Genomic DNA, 27,678 nt, shown 5'->3' with positions numbered 1-27,678 from the left:
TTATTGTGAGCTTTCAGTACTGTGAGCGAGATCCCAGCGAGTGACGAGGGTGACGCCCCTCCCTCGCCAGCCCCAGCCACACCTCTGGCCTCCGCGGGGCGTCCTTAGCAACGCGCGCTTTCATTCCCTGCCCCGCCCAGTTCGTTCGGCGCCGCGCCGGGCGCGAGGCGGTGGCTGTCTTTGCGCCTGCGCGCGGCCGCAACCGCCTGTCAGCTCTCCTCCCCTCCCCTCCCCACCCTCCCCCTTCCCCTCTCCCCCTCCTCCTCTGCCTCCTAGAGCGAGACACCAATATGGAGCCTGAAGACCTACCATGGCCCGGCGAGCTCGAGGAGGAGGAGGAGGAGGAGGAGGAGACGGAAGAGGCGGAGGAGCGGGCGAACCTGGACTCTGACGAGGTAGTGATGGTGGAGGAGGTGGAGGAAGAGGAGAGGCGGGAGCCGGATTCGCACTTTAACTCCGAGAGCCAGCCTCGGGAGCGTACGGACGAAGAGGACGACGAGGAGGCCAAGGCCTGGCTGCAGGCGCACCCCGAAGGTCCTTTGCCTCCGTCGTCGCTCTCGAGGCACCGCTACTCGGAGGACGAGCGGACCGGCCCGGAGAAGGTGAGTCGGGCCGGGGAGAGATGGGGGGGCCGTCGGGCAGGGTGACGGGGCGTGTTTGCGCGCTCAGCCTGCTCTCTGCGCCGCTGCCTCCTGCTCGCTGCCGGTCGCGGTGCCGGACAAATAATAAGCGCGCTTTTAAAGGCTTGTAGGGGCCGTCTCGCGTCCCGGGCCTCCACTCTTTCCCAGGTTCTGGCTGACTACGCCAAGTCTCCCATTCTTTATGGCAAGGATCTCTCTTGTTCCCCCCTCTCTGTGGGTCCCGGGCCTTTGAATTACACCAGCTGTTCCCAGAGTCCGTATTCCTAGCGGGTGTGGGTTAAGCCGGCTGGAGGGGAAAAGGGCGTTTGTAGGAGTGGAGAGAGTGGTTCTCCAGGGACTCTCTTGGGGAGACAGGAGATTAGTATGCCTGAAGGGCAGGACTCTCCTTGAGGGACTACTGTGGATTATGGACACTACATGATTAGTCTCCAGAGGCTCCTCACCTGTTTTACTTCTCCGGACCCTTGTTTGTAGCAATAAAGGGGAGTCCCCCGTAGGTAGCAGAAGGCTTATGCTGCAGCTCCAGTCTGGAAAACTAGAAAGCACAAGGTAGTACACAAGGGAGAAAGAGTTGATTTTATGGTCGGCTCCTGAAGACCATTTTGAAAATAACTACATTTAATTCATTAGCTTCTCAGGGAGGAAAAAAAAAAGGTTTGCTATTCAGTTTGAATATCAAATCATCAGACATTTATTAAGTTTCTGTTTTGTGCAGGGCACGTCGTAGGGACCAAAAGAAGCCTAGTGTTTATTGTCTAGGACTGCTCCATAGACAAGATATAAACTGTGCAGAGTGAACAAAGTACAAGTGAAAAGACAGAGAAGAGACTTTTTATAGACCTGTGCTGTTCAACACAGCCATCACTAGCCACATGTGGCTCTTTACATCTTATTTAGTTAAAATTAAATAAAAATTCAGTGCCTCTGTTGTACTAACCACTTTTTAAGTGCTCAGTAGCCACACTTGACTAGTGGCATTATTGGACAGTGCAGATATAGAATAGTTCTATCATCACAGAAAGTTCTTTTGGACTTAAATCCTATGGACTGTTGATCATTAAAGAGTAATAGTTATTGTTTTGCCTGGTAACTATTCTATTGGGCACTTAATTCACTGAGCATTCACCATGGGCATTCACAGTGTCATGCTGGATGCTAAGGAATCTTGGTGAACCCAAACATTTTTTTTTAACCTCTGCCTTTCTAGTGTTCAGGTAAGAAGAAGGCAGACAAAATTTAGTTGGCCACATAAATAAGAGTAAAACTGATATGTGCTAATGTACTTTGAAAGCATACGGTAAGGGAATCTGACCTTGTTAGCGAAGCTGGCGAAAGCTTCCCTGAGGAAGTTCTGATTTAGCTAAGGTCTGACGAAAAAGGTTAACTAGACAAAGGGAAGAGAAAATCTCCCAGTTGAGGGAAAGGCACATGGAAAGGTGCTGTTGGAGAGAACATGGCATTTCCAGGGAACCAAAGGCCAATATGGATAAAGGCTTTATCTCTGGAGCTTTGGAACTGTTTAAATGGAATTGTTAAATTTGGGAAATGTTTAAAACATTTTCAATGATAAGATGTGTGTTTCAAAAAGATCACTTTGTAGCAGAGTGGAGAACAGCTTTGACAGCAGGATGGGGTGGGAAGTAGCAGTAAGTCAGGGATGCTAATTATTAAGCCATTGCAGCATTGCCAGGCAAAAGATGATAATATTTTGGAACAGGAAAGTGTTGGTGGATATAGAAAAAAGTAGACTGATTCAAGAAATATTTAAGAGGTAGGGGCGCCTGAGTGGCTCAGTTGCTTAAGCCTTTGCCTTCAGCCCAGGTCATGATCTCCAGGTCCTGGTATTGAGCCTGGTGTCGGGGGGGGGGGTGGGGGGGGGGGTGGGGGTGGAATTCCTGCTTAGCAGGAAGTCTGCTTCTCTCTCCCTCCCTCCCCCTCTGCTCCTCCTCCCTGCTCATTCTCGTTCTCTCTAATAAATTAAAAATATATATATTTAAGAGGTGAAATCATCACACTTATACATTAATTTTACATTATTACTACACTAATAATGGATTAAATGTGGAACATGAAGGCAACAATGTGTCTGGGTGTTAGATTGTTCAATGAATGGTTGTGTCAAATATTGAGATAAGGCCAGGTTAATGGTGGGAGCGATGAAGAGAGGGGTTGATGGGATTGGCTGAGATGAGTGTTAAGATTATAAGATTGGTTCTGGAGATAAGAGGAGAAGTCTAGGTTTGGAAATTTCAAGTTGTAAGTTATCTGCATATAGACCATAATTAAAGCCATGCTTGTGGGTGAGGTCTCCTGACTTATTTTGTTCTATGACTTCTTGTTTAAATAACTATTAGTATTTTAAATTTATATCTCTAAGCCTAGAGGAAGAGCATATTAAACCACTTTAACTTTTATTAGAGCCAATGTGAAAAATTATTATCCTATTTTTTTTTTCCCCCTTGGTTAAATGATTTTATTTAAAAGGCACTTACCACAGGAAAACAGCACCATAATTCCACCTAATTGAACTCTAAATCTAAAATAAAGCAATGTAAGAGAAGGAATGATTCAAGACAAATGATAAATTAATTAACATATAGTACATTATCAGTTTCAGAGGTATAGTTCAATGATTCATCAGTCTTACATAACACCCAGTGCTCATTACATCACTGGCCCTCCGTAATGTCCATCACCCAATTACCCTATCCCTTCACCTCCCTCCCCTCCAGCAACCCTCATTTTGTTTCCTATGATTAAGAATCTCTTACGGTTTGTCTCCCTATTATCCCATTTAACAGTAATCTATGTGTAATAAAAACCTTGCTTCTTAGAGCCCAGTGTTTTGTCCCCCCAGAAGTGTGGTTTTTTTGTTTGTTTTGTTTTTAAGAGAAATGAGATATATTTTCCCTGTTTACCTTGGAGAATACATAAAGGTGTTCTGTAGTAAAGGTAGTTTTAAGATGATATAAAGAGTATTAAGATTTTTTTGCTTTAGTTCACTGACATTAAAATTTACTGGCATAAGTTGGAAAGTGCTTAAAGGAGAAACTTTAGTATGTGTCTTGCTAGACATTTATGTACTATAAAATCTTATTTTTTTAAAGATTTCTCTATTCATTTGAGAGTGAGAGTGCATTTGAGAGAGAGAGGATGGAAGAGCGCGCTCACGCAAGTGCGGGGAGGGACAGAGGGAGAGGGAGAGAGTCTTAGACTCCACACTGAGCATGGAGCCTGACCTGGGGCTCGATCTCAGGATCCTGAGATCATGATCTGAGCTGAAACCAAGAGTCCTTCCATTGCTTAACCAACTGCACCATTTAAAGATAAGAGACTATGGACTCTGAGAAACAAACTAAGGGTTCTAGAGGGGAGGGGGGTGGGAGGATGGGTTAGCCTGGTGATGGGTATTAAAGAGGGCACGTTCTGCATGGAGCACTGGGTGTTATACGCAAACAATGAATCATGGAACACTGCGTCAGACACTAATGATGTAATGTATGGTGATTAACATAACATAATAAAAAAAAAAAGATGAGTTTTTTGTGTAGTATTTAAGGCAGTGTATTAAAAGGATGAGACCAAATGATAGGAAACATTAATTTCATTCAGTCTAGTCTCAAGTTAAATGACAAAATAGTAAGAATTTGCTTCACTCATGTTATCTCTTACTAGATCATAAGGATGTACTAATGGTAACGTATAAGGTAGTGATTAAGTTTGTAGCACTGTTCCTGAGACTGAGCTAAGGCATGGGACTGTGTAAGTTCAGAGCAAAATGTGCCAAGTCTTTTTAAGAGTTCAGGGAAGTGAGTGGTTCAGAGCCTTTACTGTGTTGGCCTTAACGCTGGTCCCTGCAGACCATTCAACATGGATCATTTCAAACACCTCTCCTTAAAATTCCTGAATTTAAATTTCTGAGCTGTGCTAGGGAAAATAATTTGGTTATGTGGATTGGTATTACCAGAAATTCTTGGTCTCCAACTTTTAACTGTGTCATCAACAGTGTTTGGAAATCTTTGTATGTTTCTTCCTTTAGCTTCTTACACATCTTCACTCTTTTATCTTCTAGCCCTTGTGGATGGTTCAACACCCTCCCATCAGGTTATCATTTCATAGAAGAAGAGAACACAGGCCTAAACCCCTTCTTCACCTTTCTGCCCCATCTCCAAATTTGTCCACAGTGTATACTTTATCTTTTTTGAACTGTTAATACAAATTTTACTCAATATTAAATCCTTTCTTGTTTTCCTAGGATAAAAACTATGCCGTAGTGTGTTTTTCTCTTAAGGAATTGCTGGGTTTTAGTTGCAGATATTTTATAAATGATTATGGTTTTAAGTGTAAAAAAATTGTTTTCTTAACCTGTCTTTGTCAAATTTAGCATCAATATTATACCATTTTCATACAAAGTACTGGAAGGATTTTTATTTTTCTATGCCCTGAAACAGTTTGAGTAATGTAAGAATTTTTCTTGCATGTTTGAAAAATAATCACTAATCAAACTACTTTTCCTTTGGGTTCCTTTTAGGGTTTGGTTTATATGGACTCACTTTTCTTGGTTAATTTTGGTCATTTATGATTTTTGTAGAAAATTATTTCAGCAAGAATTTCCTGTTAATTATAATGGAGTGCTACACAGTATTCCTTACTTTTTCCATTGCATCTGTAGTTATTTCCATTTCTCATTCTTGATTTTATGTGATTATGTTTTATTTTTCTCTTGATCTAAGGATTTATTTATTTTGCTTTTTTATTCATTGAAGGAAACAGCTCTTGGATTTAAGTTTAATTCTATTGCTTTTCATCATTTAATACATTAATTTCAGTTTTCATCTTTTACTGTTTCCCTATATTTTTATTTTACTTGAATGCTTTCTTTAAAGGCTTAATTGGCTTATTTAAAAACATTTTCAACAGGTTTATTGAGATATAATTCATATATTATACAATTTATCCTTAATTTAAAGTACATAATTCAGTGGTTTTCAGTATATTAATAGATATGTGCAACCATCATTACAGTCAATTTTAGAACATTTTTGTCATCTCAAAAAATACCCCCAAACCCTGGACATTTTAGGTATCCCCTCATCTTCCATTCCCCTAATCAACTGTTAATCTAATCAACTTTTTTTCTCTCTTTAGATTTGCCTGTTCTGGGCATTTAATATAAAAGGAATAATATGTCTTTTTTGACTAGCTTCTTTCACTTAGCATATGTTTTCGGGAAACATCCATGTATATAGCATGGATCAGTACTTTATTCCTTTTTGTGGCTGAATAATATTCCATTGTATGGATATATTTTATTTGTTCATTCATCAGTTGATGAATATTTGTTTTTTTTCTACCTTTTGGCTGTTATGAATAATGTTGTAAACATTTGTGTACAAGTTTTTGCATACATGTTTTCATTTCTATTGGGTGTATATCTAGGAGTGGAATTGCTGGACATGTAGTTTAACCTTTGAGGAACTGCCAGACTGTTTCCCAAAATGGCTGCACTATTTTACATTCCTACAACCAGTGTATGAAGGTTCCAATTTCTTTACATCTTTGTCAGCACTTATTATCTAACTTTTTTTTTAAGATTTTATTTATTTATTTGTTTTTTTTTTTTTTTTAAAGATTTTATTTATTTATTTGAGAGAGAGAGAATGAGAGACAGAGAGCACGAGAGGGAAGAGGGTCAGAGGGAGAAGCAGACCCCCCGCTGAGCAGGGAGCCCGATGCGGGACTCGATCCCAGGACTCCAGGATCATGACCTGAGCCGAAGGCAGTCGCTTAACCAACTGAGCCACCCAGGCGCCCTTTATTTATTTATTTGTCAGAGAGAAAGGGAGAGAGAGAGAGAACAAGCAGGGGGAGCAGCAGGCAGAGGGAGAAGCAGGCTCCCCGCTGAGCAAGGAGCCTGATGTGGGAGTTGATCCCAGGACCCTGGGATCATGACCTGAGCTGAAGGCAGACGGTTAACCCACTGAGCCACCCAGGTGTCCCTGACTTTTTTTTTTTTAAGATTTTATTTATTTGAGAGAGAGAGAGAGAGTGTGTGTGCAAGTGAGCGCACGAACAGTGGGGAGGGGCAGAGGGAGAGGGAGAAGCAGACTCCCTGCTGAGCAGGGAGCCAGTTGGGGGGGTGGCCCATCCCAGGACCCTGAGATCATGACCTGAGCAGAAGGCAGATGCTCAACCACCTGAGCCACCCAGGTGCCGCATAATTATCTGACTTTTAGACTGTAGCCATCCTGGTGGATGTGACATGGTATCTTATTGTGGTTTTGATTTGCATTTCCCTGATGGCTTATGACACTTAGCATCTTTTCCTGTGCTTATTGGCCATTTGTATATCTTCTTTGGCGAAATGTCCATTTAGGTCCTTTGCTCATTTTTATTTCAGTCATTTGTCTATTTGCTGTTGAGTTGTAAGAATTCCTTATATAGTCTTCATATTTTCCACAATGTGAATTTAAAATTCCCTTATAAGGTGTCTGATTTGCAGGATTTTCTCCCAGTCTGTGGGTTGTCTTTTCACATTCTTGATAGTGTTCTTCGAAGCACAAAAGTTTTTATTTTTGATGAAGTCTAATTTATCTTTTTGTTGTTGTTGTCGTTGTTTATCCTGTCTTAGAAACTTGCTGAATGTGAAGTCATAAAAATTTACCCCTATGTTTTCTCTAATAGTTTTATAGCTTTTGCTCTTACATTTAGATTTTTGATCAGTTTTGAGTTATTTTTGTATGTGGTGTGAGGAAAGTGTTCAGCTTCATTCTTTGATGTTGCTACTCAGTTGTCCCAGCACCATTTGTTGAAGACGCTATTCTTTCCAATTGAAAGGTCTTAGCACGCTTGTTGAAAATCAGTTGGCAGTTGATGTATGGGTTTATTTCTGGACTCTCAATTCTGTTCCATTATCCCATATGTCCAGCTTTATGCCGTGGTACACTTTTTTGATTACCATTGTTTTGTAGTAAGTTTTGAAATGAGGATGTGTGAGTCCTCCAACTTTGTTCTTCTTTTTCAAGATTTTTTGGCTATTCTAGGTCCCTTGCAGTTCTATATGAATTTTAGGATCAGTTTGTCAATTTCAACAAAGAAGCCAGCTGGTATTTTGATAGGAATTGCATTGAATCTATAGATCAGTTTGGGAGTATTGCCATCTTAGCAACATTTGGTCTTCTGATCCATGAACATTGGATATCTTTCCATTTATTTAGATCTTTTGAAAATAAATTCAGTACTGTTTTGTACTTTACAGGGTATAAGTTTAACACTTTTTTCCTTAAATTCTAAGTTTTTTATTCTTTTTGGTGCTATTGTAAGTAGAATTTTTTTTTAAATTTCATTTTTGGATTGTTCATTGCAAGTGTATAAAAAGACAATTGATTTTTGTATGTTCATTTTGTCTCCTGCAATTTTGCTGAACTCGTTTATTAGTCCTAATAGATTGTTAGTGTACTTCATAGGATTTTCTATATATAAGACCATGTTAGATGTGAATACATACAGTTTCATTCTTCTTTTCCAATCTGAATGCTTTTTATTTTTTCTTGCCTAATTTCCTTGGATAGAATTTCCAGCATAATGTTGAATAGAATTAGTAAAAATGGATATCCTCGTCTTATTCCTGAGCTTGGGGGAAAGCATCCAATTTTTTCACTGAAAGTAGGATGTTAGTTGTAGGTTTTTCATAGGTTCCCTTATCAGACTGATGAAATTTCTTTCTATTCCTAGTTTATGGAGTATTGTTTATCATGAAAGGTATTAGGTTTTGTCAAATTATTCTATTATTTGGTATATTAATTGATATTAGATTGTTAAGCCAAGCATGCATTCTGGGGATAATTTACTTCATCATGGTGTATAAATATTTTACATGTAGTAGGATACGGGAACATACACACACACACACACACACCCACACACACACACACACTAATTTACTAGTATTTTTTAAAAGAATTTTTGCATCTGTAGTCCCAAGATAATGGTCTATAGTTTTTTTGTGATGTTTTTGTCTGGCTTAGTATCCAGGTAATACTGGCTTCATAAAATGAGTTGAAAGTGTTCTTTCTGTTTGTTAAGGATTGGCATTATTAATTTTTTGACTGTTTAATAGATTATACCATATTGGTCTGGGCTTTTCTTTTGGGGAAGTATTTTAATTACTAATTGACTCTCTTTCCTTGCTATATGTCTCTTCAGATTTTCTATTTCTTCTTGGATCAGTTTCAGTAATTTGTGTTTTCTAGGTGTTTGTCCATTTCTTCCAAGTTATCAAATTTCTTAACATGCAGTTTTTCATAGTATTTCCTTATAATTATTTGTATTTCTGTAAGATTGGTAATGAAGTTCCCCTTTAATTTCTGATTTTAAGTAATATGAGTACTGTCTTTTTTTCTTGCGTGAGTCTGGCTAAAGGATTTTCAATTTTGGGAATATTTTCAAAGACCCAACTTTTGGTTTCATTGATTTTTCATTATTCTCTATTTCATTTCTTTCTTTTCTTTCCTTTTCTTTTTTTAAGATTTTTATTTATTTGTCAGAGAGAGCGAGCGAGCACAAGCAGGGGGAGTGGCAGAGGGAGAGGCAGAAGCAGGCTCGCCGCTGAGAAAGGAGCCCCATGTGGGACTCAATCCCAGGACCCCAGGGACCATGACCTGAGCTGAAGGCAGATGCTTAACCAACTGAGCCACCCAAGCGTCCCGATTTCATTTATTTCTATTTAAGTCTTATTTTCTTCCTTCTGTTTTCTTTGGGTTTAAGTTTCTCTTTTTTAGTTTAAGGTGCATGGGTAGGCTATTGATTGAGATCTTTGTTCTGTTTGTAATGTACACATTTGTAGCTATAAATTTCCCTCTCAGCACTGCTTTAGCTGCAATCCATAATTTTGGTATGTAGTATTTTTGTTATCATCTCAAAATATTTGAAAATTCTCTTTGCGAGTTCTTTTTTTTGACCTATTGGTTATAAGAGTCTGTTGCTTAATTTCCACCCATTTGTGAATTTACTCAATTTCCTTTTGTTACCAATTTCTTTTTTTTTTTTTTTAAGATTTTATTTATTTATTCGTAAGAGACAGAGAGAGAGAGAGAGAGAGAGAGAGAGAGGCAGAGGGAGAAGCAGGCTCCCCGCTGAGCAGGGAGCCCGATGCAGGACTCGATCCCAGGATCCTGGGATCGTGACCTGAGCTGAAGGCAGATGCTTAACCATCTGAGCCACCCAGGCGCCCCTTTTGTTACCAATTTCTGCCTTTATTCTGTTTTATTTGGAGAATAAACTTTTCATGTTTTCTTTTTTTTTTTTAAGATTATTTATTTATTTATTTATTTGACAGAGAGACACAGTGAGAGAGGGAACACAAGCAGGGGGAGTAGGAGAGGGAGAAGCAGGCTTCCCACGGAGCAGGGAGCCCGATGCGGGGCTCGATCCCAGGACCCTGGGATCATGACCTGAGCTGAAGGCAGATGCTTAACGACTGAGCCACCCAGGCGCCCCTCATGTTTTCAATTATTAAAAAATTTTGAGGCTTGTTTTATGGCCCAACATATGCTCTATCCTGGAGAATGTTCCATGGGTGCTTGAGAGGAATGCGTATTCTGCTGCTCTGGGAGGGAAATGTTCTATTATATTTGTAGATCTATTTTGTTTATGGTGGCATTCACATTTTATATTTCCTTGTTGGTCTTTTGTCAAGGTGGCTATCCTTTCTTTAAAGTAGACTTTTGGGAGCAGTTTTTTTCAGAAAAATTAAGCAGAAAATACAGAATTCCTGTATATTCCCTCCCCCTCCCCATTTTTCCTATTATTAACATCTCATACTAGTGTGGTACATTTGTTACAATTAGTAAGCCAATATTGATACATTATTTTTAATTAATGTCCATAGTTTATATTTGGGTTCACTCTTGGTATGTTCTATGGATTTTGACAAATGTATAATGTCATATATCCACTATTACAGTATCGTACACGATAGTTTCACTGCTCTAAAAATCCGATGCTGTACTACTTCATCCTTCCCTCTCTTCCTCTGAAACCCTAGTAATGACTGATATTTTTACTGTCTCCATAGTTTTTGCCTTTTGCAGAAAATCATGTAGTTAGAATCATACAGTATGTAGCCTTTTCAGAATGACTTCTTTCACCGAGCAATATGCATTTAAGTTTCCTCCATGTCTTTTTACAGTTTGATAGCTCATTTTTTTTTTCTCCTTGACTTTTTTTTTATTGTGGTAAAATATCATAACATAAAATTTACCATTTTAACCATTTTTAAGTGGCATTACACATTTATTGTGTAACCACCACCACCATCCATCTCCAGAACTTTTTTTATCTTTCCAAACTGAAATTTCAACATCTCTGCCATATCCGAGTCTGGTTCTCATGCTTGCTCTGTCCCATCAAACTGTTTTTGTTTGTTTTTGCCTTTTAGTATGTCTTTTAATTTTTTGTTCAAAGTCAGATATTTACTAAATGAATATGATATGAAAGGAACTGAAGTAAATAGGCCTTTAGTGTGAAGTTTTTTTTATAAGATTTTATTTATTTACTTGAGAGAGAGAGAATGAGAGAGAGCATGAGAGGGAAGAGGGTCAGAGGGAGAAGCAGACTCCCCGCTGAGCAGGGAGCCCGATGTGGGACTCAATCCCGGGACTCGAGGATCATGACCTGAGCCGAAGGCAGTCGCCCAACCAACTGAGCCACCCAGGCGCCCTAGTGTGAAGTTTTATATTTATCTGGCTAGAGGTAAGATTTTTACTGTTTGCTGTAGCTTTACATGTTAGAGGCTAAAATTTCCTCTGGTGAACTTGTTTTTGTCTTCTCTGTTATCTTTGGGTTTCTCTAAGGATTTATTCTTAAATAAGATCTGAGATGTGCTTTCAGTTCTATTCCCCTAATATTATCAGGAGCCCTATTGATGCAGTAAGGTGTGTGTGGGGGGGAAGTGTTCTGTAGTCCTATTATTAGGTCTCAGTCTCCCCCCTTCCCCCTGGCTGCGATTTTCACTGGGGTTTTCATTGTCTGCCTCTTAAGTGAGACAGGAAGGCTAAAAGGGGGCTGGAGTTGGATATTTCTTTATGCCTATGTTGAAGGCCAGAGCAAATTGGAGTTAGTTATTTCCCTCCCCCTAGGTCTCTTAGTCTCTGGTAGAACCCAAGTGGGTTAGGCTCTGGTAAAAATAGTTTCTTCTGAGGGCAGGTCTTATTAAGAACAGAACAGAATGCTTGGGTGTATTTCAAAATGGCTACTTTTCCCCTCCCCCTGCAGATTCGGTTCTAGACCATTACAATAAATTGAATATTGCAATAAAGCAAGTTGAAAAGAATTTTTTGTTTGCTCAGTGCACATAAAAGTTATGTTTACATTATACTGTAGTCTGTTATGTGTGCAATAGCATTATGTCTAAAACAACAATGTATACACCTTAATTAAATACTTTATTGCTAAAAAATGCTAACCATCATCTCAACTTCTAGCAAATTGTAATCTTTGCTGGTAGAGAGTTTTGCCATGATGTTGATAACTGCTGACTGATCAGGGTGGTGGTCGCTTAAGGCTGGTGTGGCTGTGGCTATTTCTTAAAATAAGACGACAATGAAATTTGCGACATTGATTGTTGGTTTCATGAATGATTTCTCTGTAGCATGTGATGGTATTTGATAGCATTTTACCCACAGTAGAACTTTTTTTTTAAAGATTTATTTATTTTGAGAGAGAGAGAGGGAGAGAGAGAGAAGGGGGAGGGGCAGAGCGAAAGGGGGAGAGAGAACCTCAAGTAGATTCCTTGCTGAGTGCAGATCCCAATTCGGGGTTCCATCTCATGACCCTGAGATCATGACCTGAGCGAAATCAAGAGTTGAATGCTTAACCAACTGAGCCACCCAGGCGCTCCTCCACAGTAGAATTTCTCTCAGAATTGAAGTCAGTCCTCTCAAACCCTTGCCATTACAAGGTTATATAATATTTTAAGTCCTTTGTTGTCATTCCAACAGTCTTCACAGCATCGTCACAAAGAGTAGATTCCATCTCAAGAATTTTCTTTTCCTGTTCATAAGAATCAGCTCCTCATCCATTATAGTTTTATCATGAGATTGTAGCAATTTGGTCACATCTTCAGGCTCTACTTCTAATTCTAGTTCTTTGACTATTTACATCATATCTGCAGTTACTTCTTCCACTGGTGTTGAACCCTCACAGTCATGCATGAGGGTTGGAGTCAACTTCTTTCAAACTCCTGTTCATGTTGATAATTTGACCTCTTCCCGTGAATCATGAATGTTGTTAATGTCATCTAGAATGATGAATCCTTTCCAGAAGGTTTTCAATTTAGTTTTCCCAGATCCATCAGAGGAATCTCTATCTATGGCAGCTATAGTCTTATGAAATGTGTTTCTTTAATAATAAGACTTGAAGGTCCAAATGATTCCTTGATCCATGGGCTGCAGAATGGATGTTGTGCTAGTAGGCATGAAAACAACGTTAGTCTTATTGTACATCTTCATCAAGGGTCTTGGGTGAGCAGGTGCGATGTCAATGAGTGGTAATATTTTGAAAGGAATCTTTTTTTTTTTTTCCTGAGCAGTAAGTGTCAATAGTGGGCTTAAAATATTTATTAAATCATGTTGTAAGTAGATGTACTGTCATCCAGGCTTTGTGTTTTCACTTATAGAGTCCAGGCAGAGTAGATTTAGCATAATTCTTTTTTTTTTTTAAGATTTGATTTATTTATTTGTCAGAGAGAGGGAGAGAGAGAGAGAGTGTACAAGCAGGGGGAGCGGCAGGCAGAGGGAGAAGTAGGCTCCCTGCCGAGGAAGGAGCCCGACGCGGGACCCGATCCCAGGACCCTGGGATCATGATCTGAGCCGAAGGCAGACACTTAACTGACTGAGCCACCCAGGCATCCCAGATTTAGCATAATTGTTAAAGGCCCTAGGATTTTCAGAATGATAAATGAGCATTGGCTTCAACTTAAAGTCACCAGCTGCATTAGTCCCTAACAAGAGTCAGCCAGTCCTTTGAAGCTTTGAAGCCAGGTGTTGACTTCTTTCTAGCTATGAAAGTCCTAGATAGCATCTTTTCCAACATAAGGCTGTTTTGTCTACATTGAAAATCTGCTGTTTAGTATAGCTACCTTCATTAATTATCTTAGCTAGGTCTTCTGGATAACTTGCTGCACCTTCTACATCAGAACTTGCTGCTTTACCTTACACTTTTGTTATGGAGATGGCTTTTTTCCTTAAATCTCATGAGCCATCCTCTGCTAGTGTCAGACTTTTCTGCAGCATTGTCACCTCTCTCAGCCTTCGTACAATTGAAGAGTTAAGGCCTTGCTGTGGATTAGGCTTTGGCTTATGGGAATGCTAGATTGTATGCTAAGAGTGTGTTTAGTTTTGTAAGAAACTGTCAAACTGTCTTCCAAAGTGACTGTACCATATTGCATTCCCATCATCATTCAGTAATGAATCAGAGTTCCTGTTACTCTGTGCTCTGAGCAGCATTTGGTGTTGTCAGTGTTTGGGATTTTGGCCATTCTAGTAGGTGTATAGTGATGATCTCATTATTTTAACTTATAGTTCCCTAATGATAATATAATGTTGAGCATCTTCTCATGTTCTTGTTTTCCAGAAGTATATCTCTTTTGATGAAGTATCTATTTAGATCTATTGACCATTTTCTAATTGGGTTGTTTTTTGTATCATTGAATTTCAAGGGTTGTGTATTTTGGTTTATAGTCCTTTATCAGATGTCTTTTACAAATATTTTTTCCTAGTCTGTGGCTTGTCTTTTCATTCTTTTGACATTGTCTTTCATAGAACAGAAGTTTTTAGTTTTAATGAGTCTAATTTATTAATTATTTCTTTCAAGGATTGTTCCTTTGGTGTTGTACCTAAAAATTCATCATCATACCCAAGATCATCTAGGTTTTCTCCTATATTATCTTCTATGAGTTTTATAGTTTTCATAATTTCCCAGTTTGCGTTTACATCTATGATTGATTTTGAGTTAAATTTTGTGAAGCATGTAAAATTGCTATCTAGATTCATTTTTTTGCTTGCGGATGTCTAGTTGTTCCAGCACCATTTGTTAAAAAGACTGTCTTTGCTCCATTATATTGCCTTTGTTCCTCTGTCAAAGATTAGTTGACTATATTTATCTGGGTCTATTTATGGGCTTTGTTGTGTTACGGTGATCTATTTGTTCTTTTGCCAGTGCTACACTGTCTTTTTTTTTTTTTTTTTAAAGATTTTATTTATTTATTTGACAGAGAGAGAGACAGGGAGAGAGGGAACACAAGAAGGGGGCGTGGGAGCGGAAGAAGCAGGCTCTCCACGGAGCACGGAGCCGGATGTGGGACTTGATTCCAGGACCCTGGGATCATGACCTGAGCTGAAGGCAGATGCTTAACGACTGAGCCACCCAGGCGCCCAATACTACACGGTCTTGATTGCTATAGCTTTATAGTGAGTCATGAAGTCAGGTAGTATCAGCTCTCCCACTTTGTCTTTAATTTTGTGTTGGCTGTTCTGGGTCTTTTGCCTTTCCTTAAAAACTTTAAATCAGTTTGTCAATACCCACAACATAATTTGGCTAGAATTTTGATTGTGATTGGAATTGTGTTGAATCTATACATCATGTTGAGAGGAATTGACATATTGACAGTATTGAGTCTTCCAAACCATGGACATGGTAATTAGTTCCTCCTTGATTTCTTTCATCAGAGTTTTATAGTTTGCCTCATATAGATTTTGTACATATTTGGTTAAATTTATACCTAAGTGCTTTAATTTGGGGGGTGCTAGTGTAAATGGTATTGTGTTTTAAATTTCAGATTCCAGTTGTTCATTGTTGGTATATAGGAAAGTGAATGACTTTTGCTCTGTTTTTTTAATGTCCAAGAATCATTCATAGGGGACGCCTTGGTGGCTCAGTTGGTTAAGCAGCTGCCTTCGACTCGGGTCATGATCCTGGGGTCCTGGGATTGAGTCCTGCATTGGGCTCCCCGCTCAGCAGGGAGCCTGCTTCTCCCTCTGCCTGCCACTCCTTCTGCTTGTGCTCTCTCTCTGACAAATAAATAAAATCTTTAAAAAAAATCATTTATAGAATATCTACTTTTTTGAAAATGGAGTATTGGAGTCTAATTATTGTTGAATTGTCCATTTTTCCTTCATTTCTTTCAGTTTTTACTGGGGGCTCTGATGTTAGGTGCATATGGATTTTTAATATGCATTCTGGGTAGATTGACTTTTATCATTGTGAAATGTTCCTGTTTATCTTGAGTAATTTTTTTTGTTTTAATATGTTTTTTAAAAAAATATTTTAAAATTTTAATTCCAGTATAGTTAATATACAGTATTACATCTGTTTTAGGTGTACAGTATAATGATTCAACAATTCTATACATTACTCAGTGCTCTTCATGATTAGTATGCTCTTAATCCCCTTCCCCTATTTCATGTACTATTTGTGGATGGTGTAAGAAAGTGGTCCAGTTTCATTCTTTTGCATGTAGCTGTCCAGTTTTCCCAACACCATTTGTTGATATTCTTGCCTCCTTTGTCAAACATTAACTGATCATATAATCAATTTATATTTGTTATTAATATTATATTATTTCTTGGCTCTCTGTTTTGTTCCATTGATCTATGTATTGTTTTTTTTTGTTGGTTTTTTGTTTTTTGTTTTTTTTGGTGCCAGTACCATACTGTTTTGATTTTTATAGCTTTGCAGTATATCTTGAAATCTGGGATTGTGATACCTCCAGTTTTGTTCATCTTTTTCAAGATTGCTTTGGCTATTTGGAGTCTTTTGTGGTTCCATACAAATTTTAGGATTATTTGTTCTAGTTCTGTGAAAGATGTTGCTGGTATTTTGATGGGGAGTGCATTAAATCTGTAGATTTCTTTGGGTAGTATGGACATTTTAATAATACTGGTTCTTCTAATCCATGAGCATGGAATATCTTTCCATTTGTGTTGTCTTCAATTTCTTTCATCGGTGTTTTTTTTTTTTAAGATTTTTTTTTTTTGACAGAGACAGTGAGAGAGAGAACACAAGCAGGGGGAGTGGGAGAGGGAGAAGCTGGCTTCCCGCAGAGCAGGGAGCCCGATGCGGGGTTTGATCCCAGGACCCTGGGATTATGACCTGAGCCCAAGGCAGACACTTAACGACTGAGCCACCCAGGCGCCCCCAGTGTTTTATAGTTTTCAGAGTACGAAGTCTTTTACCTCCTTGGTTAAATTTATTCTTAAGCATTTTATTATGTTTTAATATGTTTCATCTTGATATTACTATAGCCACTTTACCTCTTTTTTGATTATTTGCATAGTAAATCTTTTTTATCTATCCTTTAATTTTCAGCCTGTTTGTCTTTTTGGGCCTAAAGTGTGTCTCCTATAGACAGCATACAGTTGAATCTTCTTTTTCATGCAGTCTAACACAACATATGCCTTTGATTGGATTATTTAGTTCACTCACATTTAGTGTTATTGATATGTTTGGATTTATTTCTATTTAACTTTTTATTTTCTATATGTCTCATGTCTGTTTTGTTCCTTTAGTCCTTCTTATATTGCCACCTTCTGTGTTAAGTAGATAATTTTCTCTTATTTTATTCTAATTTTTAAAATTATAATTCTTGAGTTATTTTTAGGGCTTACAGTATGCATATTAACTTATCAGAATCTGCTTCAGATTCATTAGGACTTAGTTCCAATAACATATAGAAACTTTATGCCCATATAGGTCCATTCTCTATCCCTTTTTAATGCTATTACTGTGAGGCATAGGTCTGTATGTGTTACATACTCAGCAATACATTGTTATAGTTAAAACTTCATAAAATCTTGGGTTTTTTGGGGCGCCTGAGTGGCTCAGTCAGTTAAGCGTCTGCCTTCAGCTCAGGTCATGATCCCAGGGCCCTGGGATCGAGCCCTACATTGGGCTCCCTGCTCAGCAGAGAGCCTGCTTCTCCCTCTCCCTCTGCCTGCCATTCTGACTATCTGTGCTCTCTATCTCTCTGTCAAATAAATAAATAAGTAAAATCTTTAAAAAAATAATAATAATAATGGCTAACATTTAAAAAAAATCTTAGGTTTTTTTGAAGAATCTGGCAGAAGGGAGAATAACAATTATATATTTGTAGAGATTGATATATTAACCTTCTTATTTTCCCTTTTTTACACTCATTTCTTCCCTTTTGAGTTATTATCTGGTGTCATTTCCTTACTACATTGTGACTCTATTCCTGTTATCTCCTTTGTGCTGTCATTATCAAATGTATTTCTCTGTTATAGCCCAACAGTACAATTATATATATATATATTGTTTCATACAGTTGCTTTTTATTTTTATTTTTTAAAATATTTTATTTATTTATGTGAGACAGAGAGAGCACAATTGGGGAGGAGGATCAGAGGGAGAGGGAGAAGCAGATTCCCCACTGAGCAGGGAATCTGACACAGGACTCTGTCCCAGGACCCTGAGATCATGATCTGAGCCGAAGGCAAACTCCCAGCTGATTGAGCCACTCAGGTGCCCCTACAGTTGCTTTTTTAAATCAGTGGAAGGAAGAAGGGAAAAGAAATACGCAGTTATACTGTCTTTTGCAAGTACCTGCAAAATTGCTTTGATTGGCTCTTTTTGTTGTTTTCCATAAATTTGAATTACTCACTGGTGTCACTTGCTTTCAGCCTGAAGAACTTCCCTTAGTAATTCCCGTAAAACCAGATTGTGATCAACAAATCTTCTGTTTCATCTGGGGCTTAAATTTTTTTTCTTTGTTTTTTTTGTACTTTTATTATTATTTATTTATTTTTAAGTTAACATATAATGTATTATTGGTTTTGTTGACTGTTTCCTTTGCTGTGCAAAAGCTTTTTATCTTGATGAAGTACCAATAATTCATTTTTGCCTTTGTTTCCCTTGCCTTTGGAGACGTGTCTAGCAAGAAGTTGCTGTGGTCGAGGTCAAGAGGTTGCTGCCTGTGTTCTCCACTAGGATTTTGGTGGATTCCTTTCTTACATTTAGGTCTTTCATCCATTTTGAGTCTATTTTTGTGTGTGGTGTAAGGAAATGGTCCAGTTTCATTCTTCTGCATATGGCTCCAATTTTTCCAACACCATTTGTTGAAGAGACTGTCTTTTTTCCATATATTCTTTCCTGCCTTGTCGAAGATTCATTGACCATAGAGTTGAGGGTCTGTTTCTGGGCTCTCTATTCTGTTCCTTTGATCTGTGTGTCTGTTTTTGTGCCAGTACCATACTGTCTTGATGATGACAGCTTTGTAATAGAGCTTGAAGTCCGGGATTATGATGCCATCAGCTTTGGCTTTCTTTTTCAATATTCCTTTGGCTATTCAGGGTCTTTTCTGGTTCCATACAAATTTGAGGACTATTTGTTCCAGCTCTGTGAAGAAAGTTGATGGTATTTTGATAGGGATTGCATTGAATGTATAGATTGCTCTAGGTAGCATAGACATTTTCACAATATTTGTTCTTCCAATCCATGAACATGGAACGTTTTTCCATTTCTTTGTGTCTTCCTCAATTTTTCATGAGTGTTCTGTAGTTTTCTGAGTACAGATCCTTTGCCTCTTTGATTATATTTATTCCTAGGTATCCTATGGTTTTGGGTGCAATTGTAAATGGGATTGACTCCTTAATTTTCACTTTCTTCTGTTTCATTGTTAGTGTATAGAAATGCAACTGAGTTCTAGCAATTTTGGAGTGGAGTCTTTTGGGTTTTCCACATAGAGTATCATGTCATCTGTGAAGAGTGAGAGTTTGACTTCTTTCTTTGCCAATTTGGATGCCTTTTATTTCTTTTTGTTGTCTGATTGCTGAGGCTAGGACTTCTAGTACTATGTTGAACAGCAGTGTTGATCGTGGACATCCCTGCTGTGCTCCTGACCTTAGGGGAAAAGCTCTGTTTTTCCCCACTGAGAATGATATTTGCTGTGGGCTTTTTGTATATGGCTTTTATGATATTGAGGTATGTTCCCTCTACCCCTACACTGTGAAGAGTTTTAATCAAGAAAGGATGCTGTACTTTGTCAAGTGCTTTTTCTGCATCTACTGAGAGGATTCTATGGCTCTTGTCCTTTCTTTTATTAATGTAATGTATCACATTGATTGATTTGTGGATGTTGAACCACCCTTCCAGCCCAGGAATAAATCCCATTTGGTTGTGGTGAATAATCCTTTTAATGTACTGTTGGATCCTATTGGCTAGTATCTTGGTGAGAATTTTTTTTTTTTAAAGATTTTATTTATTTATTTGACAGAGAGAGAGTTAGCGAGAGCAGGAACACAAGCAGGGGGAGTGGGAGAGGGAGAAGCAGGCTTCCCGCGGAGCAGGGAGCCCGATATGGGGCTCGATCCCAGGACCCTGGGATCATGACCTGAGCCGAAGGCAGACGCTTAATGGCTGAGCCACCCAGGCGCCCCGGTGAGAATTTTTGCATCCATGTTCATCAGAGAAATTGGTTTGTAATTCTTTTTTCGTGGGATCTTTGTCTGGTTTTGGGATCAAGGTAATGTTGGACTCATGGAAAGAGTTTGGAAGTTTTCCTTCCATTTTGATTTTTTGGAACAGCTTCAGAATTAATTCTTCTTTAAATGTTTGTTAGAATTCCCTTGGGAAGCCATCTGCCCTGGGCTCTTGTTTTTTGAGATTTTTGATTACTGCTTCAATTTCCTTGCCGGTTATGAGTCTGTTCAGGTTTTCTTTTTCTTCCTGTTTCAGTTTGGGTAGTTTATACGTCTCTAGGAATGCATCCATTTCTTCCAGATTGCCTAATTTGTTGGCATATCCTTGCTCATAATATGTTCTTATAATTGTTTGTATTTCTTCTGTGTTGTTGGTTGCGATCCCTCTTTCATTTATAATTTTTTTTTTTTTTAATTTGGGTCCTTTTTCTTTTCTTTTTGATAAGTCTCACCAGGGGTTTATCAATCTTATTAATTCTTTAAAAAACCAGCTTCTAGTTTCATTGATCTGTCCTACTGTTCTTTTGGTTTCTGTTTCATTGATTTCTGCTCTAATCTTTATTATTTCTCTTCTCCTCCTGGGTTTAGGCTTTATTTGCTCTTCTTTCTCCAGCTCCTTTAGGTGTTGAGTTAAGTTTTGTATTTGAGACTTTTCTTGTTTCTTGAGAAAGGCTTGTATTGCTGTATACTTCCCTCTTAGGACCACTTTTCCTGCATCCCAAAGATTTTGAACAGTTGTGTTTTCATTTTCATTTGTTTCCATGAATTTTTAAAATTCTTCTTTAATTTCCTGGTTGACCCATTCATTCTTTAGTAGGATGCTCTTTAGTTTCCATGTATTTGAGTTCTTTCCAAATTTCCTCTTGTGATTGAGTTCAGGTTTCAAAGCATTGTGGTCTGAAAATATGCAGGGAATGATCCCAATCTTTTGGTACCGGTTGAGACCTGATTTGATCCAGGATGTGATCTATTCTGGAGAATGTTCCATGTGCACTAGAGAAGAATGTGTATTCTGTTGCTTTAGGATGGAATGCTCTGAATATTTCTGTGAAGTCCATCTGGTCCAGTGTGTCACTCAAAGCCCTTGTTTCCTTGTTGATCTTCTGCTTAGATGATCTATTGCAGTGAGTAGGGTGTTAAAGTCCCCTATTATTATTCTATCAGTGTGTTTCTTTAATTTTGTTATTAATTGGTTTATATAATTGGCTGCTCCCATGTTAGGGGCATAAATATTTACAATTGTTAGATCTTCTTGTTGGATAGACCCTTTAATTATGATATAGCGTCCTTCCTCATCTTTTATTACAGTCTTTGGCTTAAAATCTAATTTGTCTGATATAAGGATAGCTACCCCAGCTTTCTTTTGATGTCCATTAGCATGGTAAATGGTTTTCCACCCTCTCACTTTCAATCTGGAGGTGTCTTTGGGTCTAAAATGAGTCTCTTGCAGACAGGATATTGATGAGTCTTGTTTTTTATCCAGTCTGATATCCTGTGTCTTTTGATTCGGGCTTTTAGCCCATTTACATTCAGAGTAACTATTGAAATATATGAATTTAGTGCCATTGTATTACATTTAAAGTCACTGTTTCTGTATATTGTCTCTGTTCCTTTCTGGTCTTTGTTACTTTTGGGCTCTCTCTTTGCTTAAAGGATCCCCTTTAATATTTCTTGCAGGGCAGGTTTAGTGGTCACAAATTATTTTATTTTATTTTTTTCATTACATCATGTGCCCTCCTTTATTAACATATAATGTATTATTTGTTTCCTGAGTACAGGTCTGTGATTCATCAGTCTTACACAATACACAGCGCTCACCACAACATATACCCTCCTCAATGTCCATCACCTAGCCACCGTGTTCCCCCCAGCCACCTCCGCTCGAGCAACCCTCTGTTTGTTTCCCGAGATTAAGAGTCTCATGTGGTTTCTCTCCCTCTCTGGTTTCATCTTACTTCATTTTTTCTTCTCTTCCCCTCTGATCTTCTGCTTGTTTCTCAAATTCCACATATCAGTGAGATCACATGATAATTGCCTTTCTCTGACTTATTTTGCTTAGCATAATACCCTCTAGTTCTATTCACGTTGTTGGTTTTTTTTTTTTGATGGCTGCGTAATATTCCATTGTATATATATACACCACATCTTTATCCATTCATCTGTCGATGGACATCTGGGTTCTTTCCATAGTTTGGCTATTGTGGACATTGTTGCTATAAACATTGGGGTGCAGGTGCCCCTTTGGATTACTACATTTGTATCTTTGGGGTAAATCCCTAGTAGTGCAATTGCTGGGTCGTAGGGTAGTTCTGTTTTCAACTTTTTGAGGAACCTCCATACTGTTTTCCTGAGTGGCTGCACCAGCTTGCATTCCCACACAAATTCTTTTAGTTTCTGTTTGTCCTGGAAGCTTTTTATCTCTCTTTCTATTTTGAATGACTCCTAGCTGGATAAAGTATTCTTGGATGCATATTTTTCTCATTTAGCACCCTGAGTATATCATGCCAGTCCTTTCTGGCCTGGCACATCTCTGTGGATAGGTCTGCTGCCAGTCTGATGTTTCTGCCCTTATAGGTTATTGTCCTAAGCTGCTTTCAGGATTTTCTCTTTGTCTCTGAGATTTGCATGTTTCACTATTATATGTCAGGGTGTTGAGCTATTTTTATTGATGTTGAGGGGGGTTCTCGGTGCCTCCTGGAGTTGAATGCCTGTTTCCTTCCCCAGGTTAGGGAAGTTCTCTGCTATAATTTTTTCCAATATACCTCCTACCCCCTCCTCCTTTTCTCTTCTTCTGGGATCCCACTTCTAGTATTATTTTGCTTTATGGTATCACTTATCTCTCGAATTCTACCTTCGTGATCCAGTAGTTGTTTATCTTTTTCTCAGCTTCTTTATTCTCCATCATTTGGTCTTCTATATCACTAATTCTTCTGCCTCATTTATCCTGGCAGTTAGAGCCTCCATTTTTTATTGCATCTCATTAATAGCCTTTTTGATTTTGACTTGATTAGATTTTAGTTCTTTTGTTTCTCCAGAAAGGGATTCTCTGTGTCTTCTATGCTTTTTCCAAGCCCAGGTAGTATCTTTTTTTTTTTTTTTTAAAGATTTTATTTATTTGACAGAGAGAGACACGGCGAGAGAGGGAACACAAGCAGGGGGAGTGGGAGAGGGAGAAGCAGACTTCCTGTGAGACAGGGAGCCCAATGCGGGGCTTGATCCCAGGACCCTGGGGTCATGACCTGTGCCGAAGGCAGATGCTTAATGACTGAGCCCCCCAGGCGCCCCCCAGGTAGTATCTTTATAATCATTTTTCTGAACTCTAGTTCTGACATCTTACTTATATCTGTACTGATTAGGTCCCTGGCAGTCAGTACTGCCTCTTGTTCTCTTTTTTGAGGTGAGTTTTTTCCATCTTGTCATTCTGTCTTGTAGAAAGTGGACTCATTTCTATTTGTAGAGTTGCAGCTATTCTTTTTTTAGATCTCTGGTTGAGTTTGCAGGTGTTCAGAATGATATGATAGCTATCTAGCTGAATTCCTGGGACCAGACGAAACTAAGGTCTCCTACTCCTCCACCGTCTTGGACTATCTCTTGCCTTTTCTTTCTTTTTTTTTTTTTTAATGTATGCCTTTACAGCTGTAAATTTCCCTTTAGCACTGCTTTTGGCATCCCATAAGTTCTGGTATTTTGTATCTTCATACTCATTTGTGTCAAAGTTTTTTTTATTTTCCCTTGTTTGACCTATTGGTTTTTTAAAGAGTGTGGTGTTTAATTTCCATATATTTGTGGAAATTTCCAGTTTTTTCTGTGCTATTGATTTCTGGTTTCATTCCATTGTGATTGGAAAAGACACTGTATGTCAGTCTTCTTGAGTTTGTTAAGACTTTTGTGGCCTAACATGTTCTAGCCTAAAGAATGTTCCATATGTACAAAAAAATGTATATTCTGCTGTTTTTGGGTGGATTGTTCTGTATATATGTATTAGGTCCAGTTGTTGTATAGTGTTGTTCAGTTCCTCTATTTTCTTATTGTTCTTCTGTATGTTAGTTTTATGCATTATTGAAAGTTAGGTATTGAAGTCTTTTAATATATTGTGTTGCTGTGTATTTTTTCTCCAAGTCTTTTTTTTTTTTAGAGATTTTATTTATTATTTGACAGAGACACAGCGAGAGAGGGAACACAAGCAGGGGGAGTGGGAGAGGGAGAAGCAGGCCTCCCGCGGAGCAGGGAGCCCGATGTGGCGCTTGATCCCATGACCCTGGGATCATGACCTGAGCCAAAGGCAGACGCCTAACGACTGAGCCACCCAGGCGCCCCTCTCCAAGTCTTTAAAAATTTGCCTCATTGATTTGGGAGCTCTGGGGTTGTGTGCATAAATAGTTGTAATTGCTTTATCTTCTTGGTGATTTGACCCTTTTATGATTTTAATCTTTTTCGTCTGAATTTGTAATAGGTACTCCTGTGCTCTTTTGGTTACTATTTGCATGGAATATCCTTTTCCATCCTTTTACTTTCAGCCTATATGTGTCCTTAGATCTTAAGTGTTTATCTTATAGGCAGCTTATATTTGGAAGACTACTAACCTTTAATATTAAAAACTTACTCAGGGAAGGGCTCTTTCAAACTGTTAATTTATACCAAAAAACATTTAATCTCAGATGAAGAGCTGATGACACCTGCTTAGTTTTGAAGCATTCATCTTAAGAATCTTCAAGTATTTGGGTTATATTCAGAGGCAATAGTGGGAAAGTTGATCAAACATATAGGAATGTGTTAGAAATTTGTTTTCTTGACGACGTCTAAACAGATAGGTGATAAAAATAGGAAGTCTGGGGAATGGATTTTTTAATAAGAATTTTTCTTTTAACATTTAATTTTAATTTTTAGGTTTTCTTTAAACTGATAAAAGTGAGGGGTAATGTTCGTTTTATCACACATTGGGTTAGTTCTCAAAGTGCTAGTTTCTTAATATTTTATCGTTCATTAGTTTCCTACAGATATTCTAATGAATTGAACTCTCTTTTTTTATAAGCTGTTGTGAAGCAACTCTTTTCAAAGGCAAGACCCCTTGGTCCACAACCAGCATTATTTAGCTGCGGTGACTAGCCATTTTGAACATTTACGTTGGCATTCTTTCCTGGAGGGCTCAAAGAAGGCTGTGCCAGAACATTGGCAGTATTGTTACATATTTAAGGATTTCAGACTGCCAGAATGCATTTGAAAAACCTCTTGGAAGAATTGATATCTTAGAAATCTCTTTAGTTATTGAATAGATTTTAAATAAGCTGGCCTTTCTGTGACCAAAAACATAGTGTTATAAGTTCCCTCTGTAAAAATGTTTTGTTAGTGTAGTAACAGTGTTTTAAATCTGGAAAAAATCTGATGGCCTTGGATTTCCTTCAGAGGCTCTTTCACATTTGTGGTTATTAATATTTTGTTAGCGTTCGTCTTTTCTTGGCTTATAACTGCCTGTTTTACTTTTATAACTTCCCTTTTAATGGACATTGTGGGTTTATATCTTTGAGGATCTGAGATACTCATTTTAAAGTTTTTTGAAAATATAGTTTGTAATTGCATTTTTAGTAGGAGTGTTTTTTTGTTTTCTCTTTTGATGTATCCTTCACTACCTGGTGTTTTTGTGGTTGTCTTTACTTTGCTCCTTGTGGCTGCTTTTTTAAAAAAGAGGTCTTATATTGAAGCTTTGGATTTTTATTATCCAGGAATATTGGAGAAAATCTCAGGAACCAGTCCCTGAACCAGTGGGTGACTTGACCCAGCTCATTTTTGTTTGATTGCCTTGGATCTTTTCCATTTGCATTGCTTCAGCCTTGAGCTGTAGTCACAGCTTTTATTGCTGCCTTTCACAGTTGAGGGAGCCCTGCTCCAACCCCTGACCTCACAGAATGAGCCTGATGTTTGTTCCCACTGTCCGCACTATGAGTTGATTTTAGTCCCTATTATTAGAGTTCATTTCTTAGGTGTCTCAAATAGTAAGATTTTAAAATAAGTAACTTGCTTTTTTCTGCTTGCTTTTATTTCTTGAGGTTAAGGAACTGCCATGGTTTATTGGAAAGTACGTTGAGTTCTAACTGGATAACCTTAAGACTCTTTTTTAATTTTTTTAAAGATTTATTTATTTGAGAGAGAGAGAGAGCATGCATGTGTGAGGGCAACCTGAGGGGTGGGCAGAGGGAGAGAGAGAATCCCAAGCAGACCCTGTGCTAAGCACAGAGCCTGACACCAGACTGGATCTTACGACCCTGAGGTCATGACCTGAGCTGAAAGGAAGAGTCGGATTCTTAACCAACTGAGTCACCCAGGCGCTCCTGTTTTTTTATTTTTAAGTGAAGGTAGAAATTCGGAAAGTGGTTGTGGAGTTGAAATGTTATATATATATTTGGGCAGTGGTTGTGGAGTTGAAATGTTTTATATATATACACATATATATGTATGTATATATTTATGAAAGTGTATGTATATATATATGTATGTAAATATTTATGAAAGTGCTTTAGAATCTGAGAAGTATAAGCTAAAGTTTAGATTTTGTTTATTATTATTTAATAACAGTGATTTTGTTACTACTCTATTTAAATCTGCTTTTGATTTTCAGGTTGTTCCATTGACCTGTCATGTATGGCAACAGCCACTATATCAAGGCAATAGTGGGACACAGATTTCTGATACTACTGTGGTCTCTGTGGAAAAAACAGCTCGGTGGAGGTCTAAGGCTGATCAGGTCTGTCTTGTGTAACTGGCAAACTATTTTTCTTTTCATAAGCAGCATGAGAAATTCTGATTTAGCTGTTAAGAATAGTAAGAGGTGAATTACTTTAATATTCCATTTTTCTAATAGATCTTTAACAATTTTAATTATAGAGAATAGTATTTCAGTTTCTTTTTTGTCTCAGGACTCCTTTACATTCTTCATAGGTATTTTAAGCATTTTTTGTTCATATGGATTATCTATATTGATATTTAGCTTACTAGAAATTAAAACATTTAAAAATATTAAAATAATAAACCCATTATATATTAGCATAAATAATGTATTTTTAAAATGAAAACTATTTTCCAAGACAAAAAAATTAGTTGAAAGAGTGGCATTGTTTTACATTTTTGCATATCTCTTTAATGTCAGGCGTAATAAAAGATGGTATATTAGACAGGGTTCTCCAGAAAAACAGAACCAATAGGAGACTTACACACACACACACACACACACACACACACACACACACACACAAAATAAGGAATTTGCTCTTGTGATAGCTGAGAATTCTAAGATCTGCAACCTGGAGACCCAGGAGAGCTGATAGTATAGTACAGTCGTAGTCTGAATCCAAAGGCCTGAGAACCAGGAGAAGAGAACTAATTGGTGTAAGTTCTATTCTGAATCCAAGTCTAAAGGCAGGAGAAGACCTGTGTGCCAGCCTTAAGACCATCAGGCAGAGAGAGTGAATTCTGTTTTGCTCAGCCTTTTGTTCCATTCAGGCCTTTAATGGATTAGATGAGGCTTGCCCACAGTGGAAAGGACAATCTGC

The 27,678-nt window shown here is 38.2% G+C and overlaps 1 protein-coding gene across 3 annotated transcripts in view; it reads left to right on the top strand.

The window, feature by feature from the left end:
* The first annotated feature begins 242 nt into the window (after nucleotides 1–242).
* ALMS1 (ALMS1 centrosome and basal body associated protein) overlaps nucleotides 243–27,678 on the top strand; it is a 192,731-nt gene continuing 165,295 nt past the window's right edge. For all 3 annotated transcript variants that reach the window (XR_013441735.1, XM_078056402.1, XM_078056403.1), the window contains exons 1-2: nucleotides 243–602; nucleotides 26,748–26,873. Coding sequence is in view for 2 of the 3 variants with exons in the window: in XM_078056402.1 (XP_077912528.1) it covers nucleotides 291–602; nucleotides 26,748–26,873 (438 nt within the window). In the remaining variant the exon portion in view is untranslated. The remainder of the gene's footprint in view (nucleotides 603–26,747; nucleotides 26,874–27,678) is intronic.

The sequence above is a fragment of the Halichoerus grypus genome, chromosome 10 (assembly GCF_964656455.1).
Source record: "Halichoerus grypus chromosome 10, mHalGry1.hap1.1, whole genome shotgun sequence".
NCBI lineage: Eukaryota > Metazoa > Chordata > Mammalia > Carnivora > Phocidae > Halichoerus > Halichoerus grypus.
The sequence above is the reverse complement of the archived record's forward strand: the minus strand, read 5'-3'. Positions and strand labels throughout refer to the sequence as shown.